This window comes from Etheostoma spectabile, chromosome 5, assembly GCF_008692095.1.
Source record: "Etheostoma spectabile isolate EspeVRDwgs_2016 chromosome 5, UIUC_Espe_1.0, whole genome shotgun sequence".
NCBI classification, from domain to species: Eukaryota; Metazoa; Chordata; class Actinopteri; order Perciformes; family Percidae; genus Etheostoma; species Etheostoma spectabile.
Genome location: NC_045737.1, coordinates 5,141,589 through 5,157,827, shown reverse-complemented (window position 1 = coordinate 5,157,827; position 16,239 = coordinate 5,141,589). Strand labels below are relative to the sequence as shown.

Genomic DNA, 16,239 nt, shown 5'->3' with positions numbered 1-16,239 from the left:
GGTAGAACATGTCTGCATGAAGCCACGAAGCCATCTGGTGACGCGGAACAAGTGGCATTGCCAGAAAAATTAAAAACTCCTACTTAATCTGGCCTCAAACTGTCCATGCATGAAACATGTCTCTACTTGGGTCTGTCATGACGGAATCAATCCTCCCAACGACATAAAACACACGAGACCAAAAAGCTGCAGTCACATCAGGCTATTTGTGTCACAATGAGCAGAAATCAGCCCATGTAAGGCAACGTGTATACAGAAAGCAGTCATGCGTAATGCCCAATTTGACTGAATGCAGCACTATAACAGATTTAAGACCACCCCACCCCGCCCCTTTAATCTTCAAGAGATTAATATGATTCTTTAGTGATTGATGGATAAAACGGGCTGACACATAACAGAGCACGAGCATACAAAGAGCTCTGTGAGTGGAGACATCGCCGCTGAGGACGATGCAGAGAAAGGAGGGGGGAGATGGTACAGTATGAGGAGACGAGGGCGGGGTTTCCCTCCAAGATGAGGAGGCCAACTAACATGAAATTGGCTTCTTTCAGCCGGCGTATGCACCGTAAACTCTACGGACAAACAAACAAGCCTGAACAGACAGGGAGGGAGAAGAGAGGATGGTGATGAGGAGGTGGTCTGAGGAGCGCATCTTCTCTCTTAGTGTTGGCTTACCTCCCCTGTGAAGCTGGGAAGCTTTTGATCCTGTTTGTTAAAGCCGTAGCTGCTGTCGGTGTGTGTTTTCTCTCTGCGTTTTTGAATATTGCTGTTTGCGGACCGGTCTGTGTGCTGTAACATCCACCATCATCTGCAGCCATGTCGGACTCCGAGGACATGACGGAGTTCGCCAGCATCGTGGAGCGGATCGAGCGGGGCGAGGTGAGTCTCCCCGGATCATTCCTGGTCCTGACAGCAGCGGCTGTCTGGCACCATGCTCCCTGCAGCTGGAGAGCTGTCAGTGGATGCATGGGGATGCCGACCAACCCAGACCACTGCACACTCTATTTCTAACACTTTCTGGATGTCACATTATGCTGTATTATATTATTCTAGCACATAGGCTACACTATTCTGATGTTGTAACATGATCAGAGTCGAGGTATGGATAGGTTCTCTTAGATTGATTGAATAGCCCAAATAGACTCACACCTATTCTATTTCTGTAACACGATTTCAAGTGTGAGTCTTTGTTAATCTTATCATTTTAATAGCCTACCTATTCAGTTAAATCAAATTCTATTAACCATTTATATGTTCATATCAACCCCTTCAACCCTAACCCCTTCTATTCTACATTCTATTCTGACATTGTAATAAGTACCAATGGACCCACATCTGATTTATTGGTTGAATAGTCTATTAATTAGTCTTATCATATTTATATCTAAATATTGACTATTCTCTAACAATACCTCTATACTTTAATTCAATTCTATTAAAAATGTATATAATATTATTGAACCATGGTACACTCACATAATTCTGTTCTACACTCTAACATTATAATGAGTAGTAATAGAGCCTCTTCTATTCTGTTCTATCATATTCCTGTAAAATATGTCAGCTGTGTGTAATCACATTAATGCCAACACTATGCAATTCAAAAGTCTTATACTATATTTTAGCCTGCCCTGTTATATTATTGTGTATTATATTAATAAGTAGTGATATGCCCCCATAACTCTAATTTCCTATTGTAAGAAAATCTGACCCTTTTCTGTTAACAAAGAATTTACTAACCTATAAATAGACTTGCAGTTTCGCTATTCAGTTCTATTCTATGTCAAGGCACCTTCTATTCTTAGAGAAAGAAAGCGTGAACATAAAGAGTTTAATTGGAGGCCTAAGTCACTGAGTGTGTCGGTTAGTGCTGCAGGCAGATCCCAGACTCCTGTCAATATGTGGGACACTTGGCAGCAGCTGTGTGGTGAGATGGGGCACCGGATTACTGAGGTGTGTATGAGCACAGGGAGGGGGTCTTTACCCATTCAGACTGACAGAATGTGTTGAAATGCATCCTCTCACGCTCACACAATCTGACATTCATCCATGCATGCGTGAGCTGTGTGTTTGTGTGTGTGTCATGTCGGATGAAAAAAAAGGGGCAGACTGTACACACCATTGACTCACTGGCTAGCCAGAGTGGCTGAATTCCGTGGTATTGTAATATTGAATCTGGCCTGTCTTGCACAATGCTCTTATCTCTGTGGTGTCAGAATAATCAGAGCAAAAATGTAAGATTCCAGCAAATATAAACACATAACTGTGGCTCTATTGTGAGAGATTATTGTTTCTTTGAGTCTTTTAGGCTACAGTATCATAAGACACAACATCACAACAAGAGACTGTACAGACATTGTGTTCCGAAAGTATCCTTTGGATATGACCTTTTTGCTGACCATGTGTGACTACATTAGTGAAATATATTTAATGGATTTGGGCCAGGGTTACATAGTCTATGGCAGGGCTGTAGTCAAGACCACCTTTGTCGAGTTCAAGACAAATCCAAGACCAGGACTATTCAAGACCGAGTCCAAAGAGGTTTGAGTCCGAGACAAGACTGAGTCCAAAAAGGTTTGAGTCTGAGTCAAGATCGAGTCCAGAACAGAAAAAAAAAGTTCAATTCAATTTTATTTATATAGCGCCAAATCACAAAAACAGCGCTTTTTATGAAAGAGCAGGTCTAGACCGTACTCTGTGATGTTATTTACAGAAACCCATCAATGCCCACCAAGAGCAAGCACTAGGAGACAGAGGCAAGGAAAACCTTCTTTGTTTCAAAAAATGCTTATGCATGACATTATTAAGACAATCATTTTGGTTTATTTGTGGATTTAAAACAAAACTGTGTCACTACACCCATGATTTATAAGTATAGCCATTTCCCTTGATATCATATAATCTAATCTAAACAAAACAGAATGACATATGATGATACCTCATAATAGCAGCGTTAGAAATTATACTGCCGCAGCAGGTACTAGTACTGAACATTTGAGCAACTAACTGAAAATAAAGCTCTACTCCAGATGTAGTGTAGAAAAGACATTATAAACATATATAAATACACATAATAAAGACACCTGGACTCAGTTGAGACCAAAAGCCATTTTTGGCAAGACCAGTGGCAGAGACCGAGACAAGTCAGAGTCCAAATATCAGCGAGTCCGAGACAAGTCCAAGACCATAGAAAAATGGTCTTGAGTCCAAGACTGGATTGAGTACTACAGCCCTGGTCTATGGAAATGCACATTTTAAATACAATTTACATAACGTTTTCTTAATGTTAATGTTTTGTTGCATACCAAGACAATGCCTATGAGGTAATGGTGATGGTAAAACATTAAGAAACCTTTTGCTCTGTGAATGAAAATAGATCACATACTTTGAAAATGATGCAGAATTTCATGGAGCCATTTGGATGTTTCAGCTGGCTGACTAGCACTTATCCTCTCACCCCTGCACCCAGAATTCAAGGAAATCATTTTACTGTTGTAGCAGAAAGAAGATGCTAGAAATCAGACATATCAGAGAACCTCTGTTACCTCCAGTGAGATTATTACTGTGGAGCTCCTGTCCTGAATGACAACAACAGAGTCCTAAAGATGGCAGTGCCTTCAGTGACACTGAAGTGTGTGCACATTTTGGCCCTAGATTCATTCAGACGTTTTATTCACTTTATTCTTTGCTACACTTTACTTACCAAAGACATTTGCTCACTCCCAAAAAGCTGTTGCACGGTCCATTTTGTTTAACCAAAACACTGTTGAGTTGACCTGCTAAGAGGCCCTCATGCACAATAAAGTATACTCCAGACCTTTCCAATAAATCATCATAAATCCCCTGAAACAATGAAAGGGACCATGAGATTAGTAGAGACTGTAAAGTTATAGCTTAAATGCCCCCCCCCCCTTTATTTTCTTTTTATAAAGTTAGACACCTTATACAAGAAGAGTATGGCCAGACCAGAGTCTATGCAAACCTAGTAAGCCTATTTTGTTTAAATGCTAAACGAGATGGTGTGTGCAATTTGAGATTTTGTTTTAAGTTTAGATTTTAAGTACTTACACATAAAAACTCTTTGATGCTTCAATCACCTGTTCTCAGCAGATTACAAATCAGTCACCGACCACCCAATTCCATCCCCTGAAGTACAATTTTAGTATGTCATTTTATGTTGCAACTTTTTTGTCACTTCACATTAGTAAATATTTTTGTTTCAGTACACACATGCTTGGTGCTTATGATCTACTATTCAAGTTCTCAGCCATGCTAGCAGCATGGCACAATGGGTAGCAACATCGGTTAGCCAATCACTTTGGTCCAGAATGAAATATCATAACAAATGTTAAATGGATTGCCGAGAAATTTGCAACAGATATTTATTGTCCCTAGAGGATGCATTCTAATGACTGGTGATTCCATGACTTCTTCTCTAGTATCAAAACCAGGTCAAAGTTTTCACTTATTAAGTGAAATATCTTGCCATTTTACTAGTTGGATTTGCCCCAAAACTCTACACACATTCATGCTTTCCTCTGTATATATTGCAATCATTTTAGTGTTCCTCGGACTATTAGAAGGTACCACTAGGTTGAGATTTTTGGTTCTTTGTTTGACATTTTGTACAGACATTCATGTTCCCAAGAAGATGAAGCTTGCTGACCTTGGTGATTCCCTGACTTTTTATCTAGTGCACCAGCTGGTCAAGGTTTTCACTTGTCCAGTAACATATCCAAACATCTACTAGATGGCATTAAATTTGGTACAGATGGTATAGATATTCATTATGCCCTCAGAATGAAATGTAACAACTTGTTGATCTCTTAATATTTTCTCTAGCGCCACCACCATAAGGTCAAATTTAAAATTGTTGAATACTTTGGTTTCTGTCAAAGCGTTTAGCCTACCTGGAAAACCAAAGACATTCCCGCAAACCTCTAAAAAATTATAATCAAGAAATATTAGCATAGTGACACACTAAACTTAGTGTGGATATGGTTAACCCTTGTGTTGTCTTCCCGTCAAAATTGAAAATGAACACTTTTCTTGATGCTTTTAATCAATGTTTTAAACTTTTTCTTACATTTCTGTCCCTTTTTTCAACACTTTTGATGCTTTTTTCAATGTTTGTCACTTTATTTGATGTTTTCAACACTATGCAACACTAACTTATTAACTTTAGTTTTACAGTTATTTTTCAAAATGTATGGTCAATAAACCTCATTTATAGGAAATTATACCTAACGTTTGAGTTAGAAAAGCAGAAATGAGGAATTATTTAGACTAAAATTAAAGGAATGTATGTTGATGGATAATCACAGACTGAAATATGTCAACTTTTACTCAATACTATTTCAAAACCACTTAAATTCTTTTTTCAAATAAATATAAAATTGAATAAGACACCCAAAAATTAATGAAAGTAGTGATTTGTACTTGCCAAAGAGCGTTGTGTGGAATCACTTAAGGTATTTTGGGTAGTTAAAAAGAACATTGAAATGGGAAAACGGGGCCCGAGGACAACATGAGGGTTAAGACTAAGCATATGCATGTTAGCATTGTCAGCATTGTCATTGTCATTATGAACCATAGACTGTATATGAGCATACCGTATGAGCATATTAGCAAATCACACTGTAGGCTATCTATATTATCTTTATATTATATTATTATATTATATATTAATTTCCCACGTTGAAATAAGGGAGCTTATGCAAAGCTCTCACCTACCCATGCCCGATAAAAGCACGTGAATGGGCCGTTACTATTTTACATCCATGGTATGGACAAGACAAGTTGGATTGATGAGTTCAATAAAGTTTACGAGCAGCACATGAAGGCAACATTAGTTTTCAGCCCCCTCCTCTCCCTCCCCCCGCCTGCGTGGGCCCGCCTGCATGCACTGCCGCAGTGAATTGGCTGCTGCTGATTCACTATTCGCTGCCTCTCTCTGCAGCGTCACTCTACTTAAATTTACTCAGCCGTCGCTGTCGGCATCGTCTCCTCCCGTGCGAGAAGTTGGTTTTTAGCTGAAACGCCGGACGAGGTGTAGTTTTTTTTACCCACACGCGCAGGCTTCTATTTTCTCCCTCACCATGTCAGAGATGCGGCGTAGCAGCACACTCGCGGTAAGTGGGAGAAGATAAAACGATAATTTAAACGTTTTTTTTCGTCTCGTCATTGTTTAACCAATATAGTCACTGCTGTGCATTTAACGAGACCGGGGAAAGTAGAAAGTTAACTAGAGCTGTTAACTGTTCCATATAGTAGAGCTGTGAACTGCCGCCGGTGTGTGTTCATTCATGACTCATTCGAGCCATTGTTTAATTTTGTAAATGAAACAATTCGCTGGGGACAGCCACTGTTCGTCTTTTCTTCTGTTTAAACTTCCTCCATACTTCTGGGCATTGTCTTTTAACACGTGCGGTGGCGTTTTTCCCCCCTGAATTGTTTGTTCAAAGCAGGCAGAGGATAGCTTTTATTGGGATGTTTTATCAAACCACCACCTGCAAGTAATTAACTATTAGTTATAATACGGGAGGACAGTCATCACTCTGAAGCTCGTTGAAACGTTTTCTAAATGTCATTTTTTTTTTTAATTTTTTTTTTAAACGCGAGCTGCTGGAATCGTGTATTTTAGTTTGTCTATATTTAGCTAGTTGGGCTTAATCCTGTCTTATGTAATGTATCATGAACATGGTAAAGACACCGTGGCTGGCTGTTGTGTTGTGACTTTATGTTGTGCGTTTCAAAGTAAAGTTTCAAAGTAAAACAAATACTTTGCCCTTCATACTTCTCTAAATCTATCAACCCGCCTAAAGGCCAATTGTACCACCTCACTGATGCAGAAAAATGTTGTTTTTACCGCTTAAAAGTACAGACAATAGGTCTATATTGGCTGCATCTGAAATGTCATAATAGGTTATTGTTCCCAGAATCAAAGACACCTGTATCCTTGCCTTCAAGTATAATGTTGCAAGCTATTTTTAAACTGATATGTAATTTTCTTCTGTCTTTTGTTTCTTCTTTGTCGCTGACGAATGGCAGCAGCTGTTATGGTCTCATGCAAAACTCCTAAATGTAAAAGTACAACTTAGAGTGGCTATATGGCAGTTTTCAGTCATCATGTCTCCATTACTAGGTTCCAATCAAGAACATCGAGAGGGAGCTGATCTGCCCGATCTGTAAGGAGCTCTTCACCCATCCGTTGATCCTGCCCTGCCAGCACAGCGTCTGCCACAAGTGTGTCAGAGAGCTGCTGATGCTGAACCATGAGGACTCTTTTGATGCTGGCTCCGAGTGCTCCCTGCCGGGCAGCCCCAGGTCCAGGGTGCCTTCCCCTTCCATGGAGAGGCTAGACAGGCTTGTGAGATCAGGTGGGTCTCGGGGTAAGGAGGCAAAATTGTTTTTTTTCTTTGCAGATTGAATAAACGTATTCTTTACAGGATGGATTTATTATGTACAGATTAGTGCAGGGAAGTGGATCTTGCATTTATCCAAGGTTAAAACCATGTTGAGGCATTAAGAGGAACAGTGTTTGTGCTTTATTGTTGGGCAGCCTGATTATGTGAGCTAATGGAAGCTAGTAATCCAGCGGTCATTGCACAGAAAGCGCAAGTATTTATGCATATTTGGCCATTTTGTGAAAGCTTCCAAGGAAGGCTATGAGTTTTGTATCAGTTATGCCAACTTCCTACATTGTCTTACTCCCAAGTGCTACTGTCATCTCAGTGGCTGCATTTTACAGTTTCAGTGGATAGAGGACAAAAGGCTTAAAACAATTTGTCAAATAAATAGAATATGGTTACTGAAGGCCATGTGTGATTACCTAACAACAAAAAGGGTAGTTCCAGTGTGAAGAACATGTTTTTTTTTTAATCATTTCTTTATATATTTTTTTTAGCCAATGCAAATTAAATTTTGAGAGCAAATAATATTATGGAAACTCTGTGGAAGACAAAATGGGCCATTTTATTGAAGGATATCTGGGTTTCAGTGTGGCACAGACACTGCCCCTCTTTCCTCTCTTGTCCTAGATAAACAAGAACAAACTAAAATGATTTTTATAATGTTACTGCTCAGCCATAACATTGTCAGTCATCACTTCTTCCTCTAATCCTACCTGCTTTTACATGCTTCAATAAATAGACAGCAGGGGAACTTGACAAGCTTTAGTTTTGTCTGCCAAGAGCAAATAAATGTTGACAAGCTCTCTCAAGCCCTAATTGTCTTCACTGTCTGCCTCTAATGGCCCAGGGGCATCAAACATTCCCTTCAATCTGTTTTTGGAACAGAGAGCAGAGTAACTATTGGTTTCACTGAACCTTTGATCAAATATACAGGCATACGTGTGTCTAGTGTACACATACAGGTAGCTGAATTAACTTGTCACTTTTTTTTTTAAGTTCTCTGAACATTTGGCACTGTTGCAGCCAAACTCAAGCAGGTCAATGTCTAAGCTGGGAAACAGTATGATGGACCACAAGGCTGCCTTTTAGCCTTCTGAGAGCTCTGGGCTACGCGCCATTCCCGTAAAGATGTCTCATTTGTACTCTTGTCCACAAAACCAGAGTTGTGTCCGACTTACATACTCTATACTAATTCCAAGCAGGTTTTTGAATGTGTAGTGTGTTCATATCGGGAAAAGAGACAAAATACTTTACTTTAGACAAGTTCATACTATCTGCAAAAGCTGTATGACAATTGGTCATGCTGTATATGATCAGTATGGAATTGGGACACAACTCTGGACATAAATGGCCACTAAATTAATGGCAATAAACATTTTATCTGTGCTTTTTAAAAATTTTAAAACTACTTTAAGTTTGTTATTAAACACTCATGCAAATTCAGTAGCAGAGTCTAAGCAGGTTTTTAAGCAAAGACAAAAGTACTCAAAGGTGTGGGTGGGTGTGTGGGTGTGGAAAATGGAGCAGCTACTTAAAGCCGGAAGAAAAGGCAACTTATTGTGGATGGTGGTCAAACGGCTCCAGGAAAACCTCAGAATGTAAAACAAGGCTTTGGGTAGTGTAATAGACAGTAGTGTTCAAGCTGCAGTTTGACATCTGGTGCAAGAATTTTATAAGTATGGATTTTGGATATAATTATGATTTCCTTGAGTCAAAATGGTTGACATCAAATGTGTCTAATCAATAGCCCCTACTGAATAAAACTGAGTGACATTTGGTGTAACCTGGTATCCATTTTAAAATGCAAAGTGTCCTCAGAGCAACACTAAGTACCAGAGCTGAAGGGATCCCCAGAGTACAGTGAGGGGAGCTACTTTTTGGGAGCTATTCAGCCATTCATGGTTCAACCCCAGTAAGACCGGGCTCTCGAACACAGCCTCCTTCATTCAGACTCCCCCCTTCAATCTGAATGAGTTCATTCTTCACTGGCAGGACTGCATCTGTTTACGCAGGAAATATTCAGATCCTGCTTTTTGAGTAAACAAATCTAACACCTTGCTGAAAGCCAGTTTGTGCAAAAGGACAACTGTCATTTCTCCACTCTAATTCTGACTTATTGTGAATTGATGCATTTAGCAGAACCAACAATTATTTAAAAAGGTTTTTCCTGTGTTAAGTGTATTTAATCAGACTGTCTTATGTGTTAAGAATATTTAGAAAACCTCAAAGTATATTATGAGCACATATACTCCCAAAACGGAACAACCAAATAATTCTGCCAACCACCACCAACACTGGGAGATCAGATCATTGGTAGCCATGGTGATGTAACCTGCCTGTACGGAATGAATGAGGGATTAGGTGAAGGGAGAGAAAGCAAAGACTTAAGGCTATATTTATCAGTGTTTTCAGCCTTGCTGTGCATGGAAAGAAGGAAAGGCGTTACTAAAACTTCATCATTGTTTCTCAACTTCATCTAATTTGATGTTGCTGGAGCTCAAAACCGAGCATGATGCAATATGTTTGACAGCTAACTCTTGACAAGTGCACTGTAAAGTTGGTGTTGGTGCTCTTAAAGGAATAGTTTGACATGTTGGAAAATATGCTTATTCAAAAAAATTGTTTTTTTGCCAAGTTTAAGGAGAAGAGGATTAAACTCTTGTACATACGTGAAATATAAAGCTACAGCCAGGAGACACTTAGCTTAGCATAAAGACTGCACTTCTCACCCCCGTAGTTACTGTTGCTATGTCTGTCACGCTTTCAGTTCTGGCACATGTGCCTGAAATCTGTAATTGTTGAAACAATGGGTTCTTCGCTTTAGACCAAAGAGAGCTCCTCATTTCTAACTGCTGAACGCTGATTTTTGCCTGCTGAAATGACAATTATGGCTGGCAGATTTTATGAGCTTAAGTAAATAAGCAAGCCGGGGGGTAATTAAATAAACGCTGTTTCCAGATGACTCGTTTTAAAACATTAACACTGTAAGAGGGCCTTAAATATTGGGGATATCATGATATAAAAACTGGGGATAAGGCTGCATGTCCAATGGAAGGGGTTTAGTAAACAGTCAAATAACAGGTTGTATCTGGTTTTGTTTAATCTGTACATCTGTTTAGTTGTAGTGCTGGAGAGAGCCAAGCTATCAGTTTCCCTGTTTCCAATCTTAATGCTCATTGAGCTAATCTCACCGTCTCTGGGGCTACTTTATATTTAGCAAGAAAGAAAATTACTATTTTTACAGTCTATGGAAAAAGGGGAATAAGCATATTTCCCCAAATGCCGAACTATTCCTTTTTAACGCAAAAACATTGTTTGACGAGTAAATTTATATTGCAGTAATCCAGTCCTGAAAAGTTGTTAAATTCTGTGCACGAATTTGTGCTTAAATCTAGGCTGTTGATACGTGCACAAATTAAGAGTTAATTGTACTTTAACAACTGTTCACACTTATATATTTTTAACATGGTTTTGTATTACACTCACTTTTCATTGAGTTTTACTTTTATGTTGGCTTTGTTTCTCGAATGTCATTTTTAAATAACTGGTTTCTCACCTCACTTCACATTATGTATGGTTTCTTTTTTTCTTGTTGGTCTCACTTCACTTCTCTGTTCATTGCTTGCAGCCACAGTGCGAAGGTCGTTTGGAGGTCGAGGTAGACGTGGCCTCCGTGTTTTGAGTAGCTGTAGTAGTGAGTACAGTGTTACTAGAACCCCTGTTAAACCCTAGTTTGGTTCTACCTTTTCTCTACCTAGTCTACTTCAGCCCTGTCAACATGACCACACAAACTCACGCCACTGGGAAGGTATAACATCATTTTTTTAGGAGGATTACTGTAGTCGCTGCATTTAACATTGTATTAAAGTAGTTATTTCTTTGTTAGACACCTAATGCCAGGTAATAATGGTTTAAATAGACCTTTTTCACGGCAGACATGTTGACATGTCATAGTATGAAAAGCACAGGGGTAGTCAAAACCATTAATGATGGCTGCATTCCACTTAGGAGACGCCCTGGTATTGTGCATGCTGAGTCACTGAAATAGCTTACTGGGAAAACTAATGGAATTGAGCCATCGTTAAGGTTTTCAATTTCAGCTGTGCTTTTCCTACTATGACGAGTTAAAATGTGTACTGTGAAAATGGTCCCTTAAGTCATATACCCACTGAGCTTAAAAGTGATCTGATGTTTTAAAATCAAGATTAACAAGGCACTTAAAGATGGTAGTAAAAAAAGGCTCAAAGTTTCAGGTTATTCTCATCTGCCTTTTTTTTTTAAACTTCAGTATTTCATTTAGTTAGTAGGTAAGGAAAGTGGAATGGTGAAAACCTTAATTAAAGCAGCAATGAGTCGGCATGACGCCAACTTAAAGTAGAGTGGATTCAAGTAAAGTAGGAGAGATGATAATCAAAGGGAGGTTGAGTTGACAGAGTTTTGGCAAGTGGCAAAAAGGAATTGAAAGGAGCCAAGACTGAAATTAGTGAGAAAGGGGTGAGGATGTTTCCTAGGAGTTGAATTAGGACAGGAATGTGTGTCTCTGTACACTTGCTAAGCTTAGCAATCATTTTGTAAAACACGTCAAGTAAAGCTGCTTTATTGAGATGGAAACTGTTGGTCTCTGTTTCTGAGTTACACACACACAGAGGAGACCTACAATATGTTTGGGCTTGCTAAGATTCTTAACTGGCTTTTCTGATATCTGTGTGCCTTTTTTTAGGGTACTGTTTATGCTTCACTTGACAATCATTAGTGGTTGAGAAACAGTTTAAGAACGCTGACCTGTTTGAGCATACTGCTAATCATGTTGGGCATGATGAATTGAGAAGTGTCAAATTCCCGGCCAATTAAAACAAGACTGCATACTAGTTTTGTTAATGCGATTAGGCCAACTAATGTAGTTATTTGACATGCTCAGTGGTTGTTTTTAAGAAGAGATTTTCTTTTCTCCTAATAGCCTCTGTATATTAATCCCCTCAAAGAATAGACATTAATAGGAGCTCAGCTTCTACCAAATAAAAACAGAATAGCAGCAAACAATGACGTTGTGGTGTCAATAACAGTATCATCTTTTAAAAAAAAAAAAGAACCAGCAGAGAATACACAAACCTTAAGTGATTTTTATTTAAATCTTGGGGGAATGGATTTACATTACTCTGTTCCTGGATTTCTTATTTATTTAATAAAGATTACAGCCTTACTGCTAGGCAGCCATAATCTGGCTATCACCAGACCAAGCCAAGCTCAAAAGATTTGAGATTGAGCGTTGGTCTGGGTAGTCGGCTCTGTATTTTTTTTCTGCACAAGAGGCATGACCAATTGGGCGTAGTTCAAATGATTCTTTACGTAATTGGAAAGTCCTTCAACCAATCAGACAAACGATCCGGATGATGTACTTTGCTGAGTGGGCTTTTACCAGAGCCGGTCGGTAGTAAGGCAAACACATCCTCCTTTTGTAGGAATTGTTCCAGGGAAAGTTTCTCTTCCATTTTAAGAGAGAGCTTGCCATTGAAGTTATTTAATCCAGCAGCAACAGTGGCATCAAACGGTTGCTGTTGCTGCGCTTCAGTAGCTGACATCTAGAATGTAACCAAAAAGCTGCTTGTCGCGTCTATCGTCATCGTGTTAAACCCGCAGATGGCGCGCAAGGCTGATAAGCCACTTTGTGATTGGTTCCTGCAAAATTGTGAACTGAAGCAGGAGAATTAAACGTGCAGGTTTCCACACCGAGCTGCAGGGGGAAATCAAATTGCCGGCAGAGTGGCCAGGGTTTACCCAGTCTAAGGCAGCCACTGACAATTGTAAATCTAAATGGATTGCAAAAAGCAATCAACAAGCCTAAATAAACAGACTCCACAGATTTATATTTGCATTAGAAATGATAAACTGCCTGGATAATAAAGTAGATTTCCTCAAATGTGTGACAATACTAATTTTTAAATGTGCAGACATGATCGCGTTTCCAGTATAACTTTATAAAACAAAATACTACAACACTCAAACTGTCTTAAGATTTGTGCAGGGGGAAAGAAAACCAAGCCCCTTTTGCACCGCGATGACTCGTCAGTTTCTGCCTTTGCCTCTGCGGCCCTTTGCAAATCTACAAATCAGCACATACACTTTACAGCAGGCATCTCCTGTCTGCTTTTTGTTTGCTCACGCCTGCTTTACAGACCTACAGAACCGGAGTCAATGTGCAAATATGAGACAGACACATGAGTAAAGCCATGCAGACATTAACTCGTTATCATTCAATTGGTTTAAATCTTAAGGTCTGCCGGGCTCCTTTCAGTCAATGACTTTACTCGTCTTAATAAGATCATGTCACCTTCATGACCATCTTCAGACTACGTTTTTCCTTATGTTACCACACCACAATGTCCTATGAATTCAGGTAGGAAGGGTAATCGATGTGTGGCAAACAAAGCTCAGTAGTTCAGTTTGTCAGATCCCAGACAGATCTTACCTCCAGGTAGTAAATGGTCCCTGCACTGTCAGACTTCAGTTCTCTCACATCACTTGTTTACCCGGCATGCACTTTGCCACACACACAGCTTGTTTGCTGTTCTGCCACTGTTTTTCCCTTAGCTGCACCTTTTTTGTGTTTTGAAGTAGTTTTGCTGTATTTCGCTTACCTGAGGAGTGTTTGATTTAATTTTCAGGTCCTCGGAAACGAAGTGGAAATACTGGCTTGCAAACTGAGATAAATCCAGCACTCCTCGCTTCCCCTGTGTCCCAAAAACGTGAAGCAATATTTTTGTCATTTATTTTGCCGTGTAGTGACTTCAGTTTGCTGGCTTTGAGTGCGTGCTAGCAGTGTTTTGCCTTCCCCAATGCTTGCATCTGTGATGTGACCTTGTGTAACAACTCCTTGTTTCCATCTCATGTGTGTTACTGCTTTGTTATGATGCTGCTGCATCAGTAACAATCACAATGTTGTAAGGAACTCTTAAAAAGCAGTGTTGCTTTTTAAGAAGAGTTTTGTTTCACATGTAAATGTCAATGCATTGAACTGGACATATTAAAGTTCTATTGCACGATTTTATTTGATGTAATTCAGTTACATTGCTTGATTTTTTTTTTTTTTAAATTATAAATACTGTTTTTTTTGTTTTTTTTTTACTTTATTGATTATTCCATTTCCTTTGTCCAGATCATTGTGAGCACTTGCATACTCTTGACTCCTGTAGTAAATGTTAAATGACTTGCAGTGTAACATTGATTTCTCATACAGCCAGTGTATTCTCTATAAACTCCAAGGATGCCCTCTTCCCTATGACTATCCTGTATGTCATCACTTCCCCAGTACTCTTGGAAAGTCTCTCTTCTTGGACTTATTTCCATATAATGACAACTACTCAACTAATTGCCTGTACGGATGTTTTGCTCCATACATCCATGTCCGTATGGAGCAGTGGTCATTGTGGAAATAAAGCACAAAGGGAGACAAACTGAGGCCCTATTTGTAAAAGATTGACATTTCAATATGTGTTATCAAAGGCATTTTTGCCTCAAGGTCATACTTGAGCAGCATATCATCATGCAGATGATATAATGCTGCTTTTGTGAATCTCGGCCCAGAATGTGTTGAACACAAATGGGGGTTAATATTTCTTTTCCAAAGCCCCTATTTGAGTCTCTTGGAAACTATGCCTTCAGTGTAATTTGAAGTGAAAGGACATTGTTGTTCACATTTCAGAATAGGGCCTCAGACAAGATTTGAAACTGGGTGTCCCAAAGCTATGATTCTATATTGCGCATGATCTTTTCTAACTTGTCGTCTTCGCTCTCCTCCAGGCTCCATCTCGTCCCCGGGATGGCGCCGAGGTTCTGTGACTCCTCGGGTCACCACCATCCCATGCCCAGGCTGCCAGCATGACATCGACCTTGGTGAGCGCGGTATCAGCATGTTGTTCCGTAACTTCACTCTGGAGAACATCGTTGAGCGCTACCGCCAAGCCGCCCGCGCAGCCATCGCGATCATGTGTAACATTTGTAAGCCTCCGCAGCAGGAGGCTACAAAGAGCTGTATGGACTGCAAGGCTAGCTACTGTAACGAGTGCTTCAAGCTGCACCACCCCTGGGGCACACCCAAAGCTCAGCATGAGTACGTCGGTCCCACCACAAATTTTAGGCCCAAGGCAAGTATTGTCTGTCACTGCCTTGTGAAGGCTTTGTTTTTCTCTTATCTGTTATTTCCTAAAGACACCCAAACAAGATTTTCATTTAGTTGGACTATGACCATCTCTCAGGAGATAAGTTGTCACATGAGTCAAAAATAAACATTACCATGTAAAGGTTTGTCTGTTAATTCTTTAAATGTTTAGGAAGAATTTTGCGGGAAATCTTTAACTGTCTGGTTTTCCTTATTAATGGTCAAAGAGGGCTCTCGTTTGTGGTAGCTGGCCCTCTGATTAGGGTTCTTAATACCTTAAATCATACAATACAGATATTCATGTAAATGGTCCCACTTTGACATCATCAGATAGATAATTTCATTATATATTACACTAATCTATACATGTGGAGGCCCTGTGACTGCTGAATTGATTGGAAATCCAACAATCTGATTTTGAGATCTTAAATACTTTCAATATGTGAAGCCTTGTTGGAATCTTTGCTAGCTATGTCAATATATTGCTTTGTTCTGTGCAATCCCTTTTGTTGATCATATGGCTAAAATATTCTGATCTTGAGTGTAAAAGGACTGATTTCAATTCTATTTTAAGACACTTCAGGAAATGGCTCAGAGGGAGTTTTTTTTTTTTTTTAAGTGTAGGCCATCTTCCTCTTTCACTTCAGCCAGTTTTTGATCAATGTAGATTTT

At 39.5% G+C, this 16,239-nt stretch overlaps 1 protein-coding gene across 9 annotated transcripts in view; it reads left to right on the top strand.

Moving 5' to 3' along the window:
• Positions 1–472: 472 nt before the first annotated feature.
• trim36 (tripartite motif containing 36) overlaps positions 473–16,239 on the top strand; it is a gene marked incomplete at its 3' end in the record, with an annotated part of 32,621 nt that continues 16,854 nt past the window's right edge. Inside the window, 4 exon segments of one of the 9 annotated variants that reach the window (XM_032515212.1) lie at positions 473–879; positions 7,145–7,379; positions 11,041–11,070; positions 15,210–15,553. In XM_032515212.1, the coding sequence (XP_032371103.1) occupies positions 817–879; positions 7,145–7,379; positions 11,041–11,070; positions 15,210–15,553 (672 nt within the window). In that variant the 5' untranslated portion in view covers positions 473–816. 9 annotated transcript variants of the gene reach the window in all.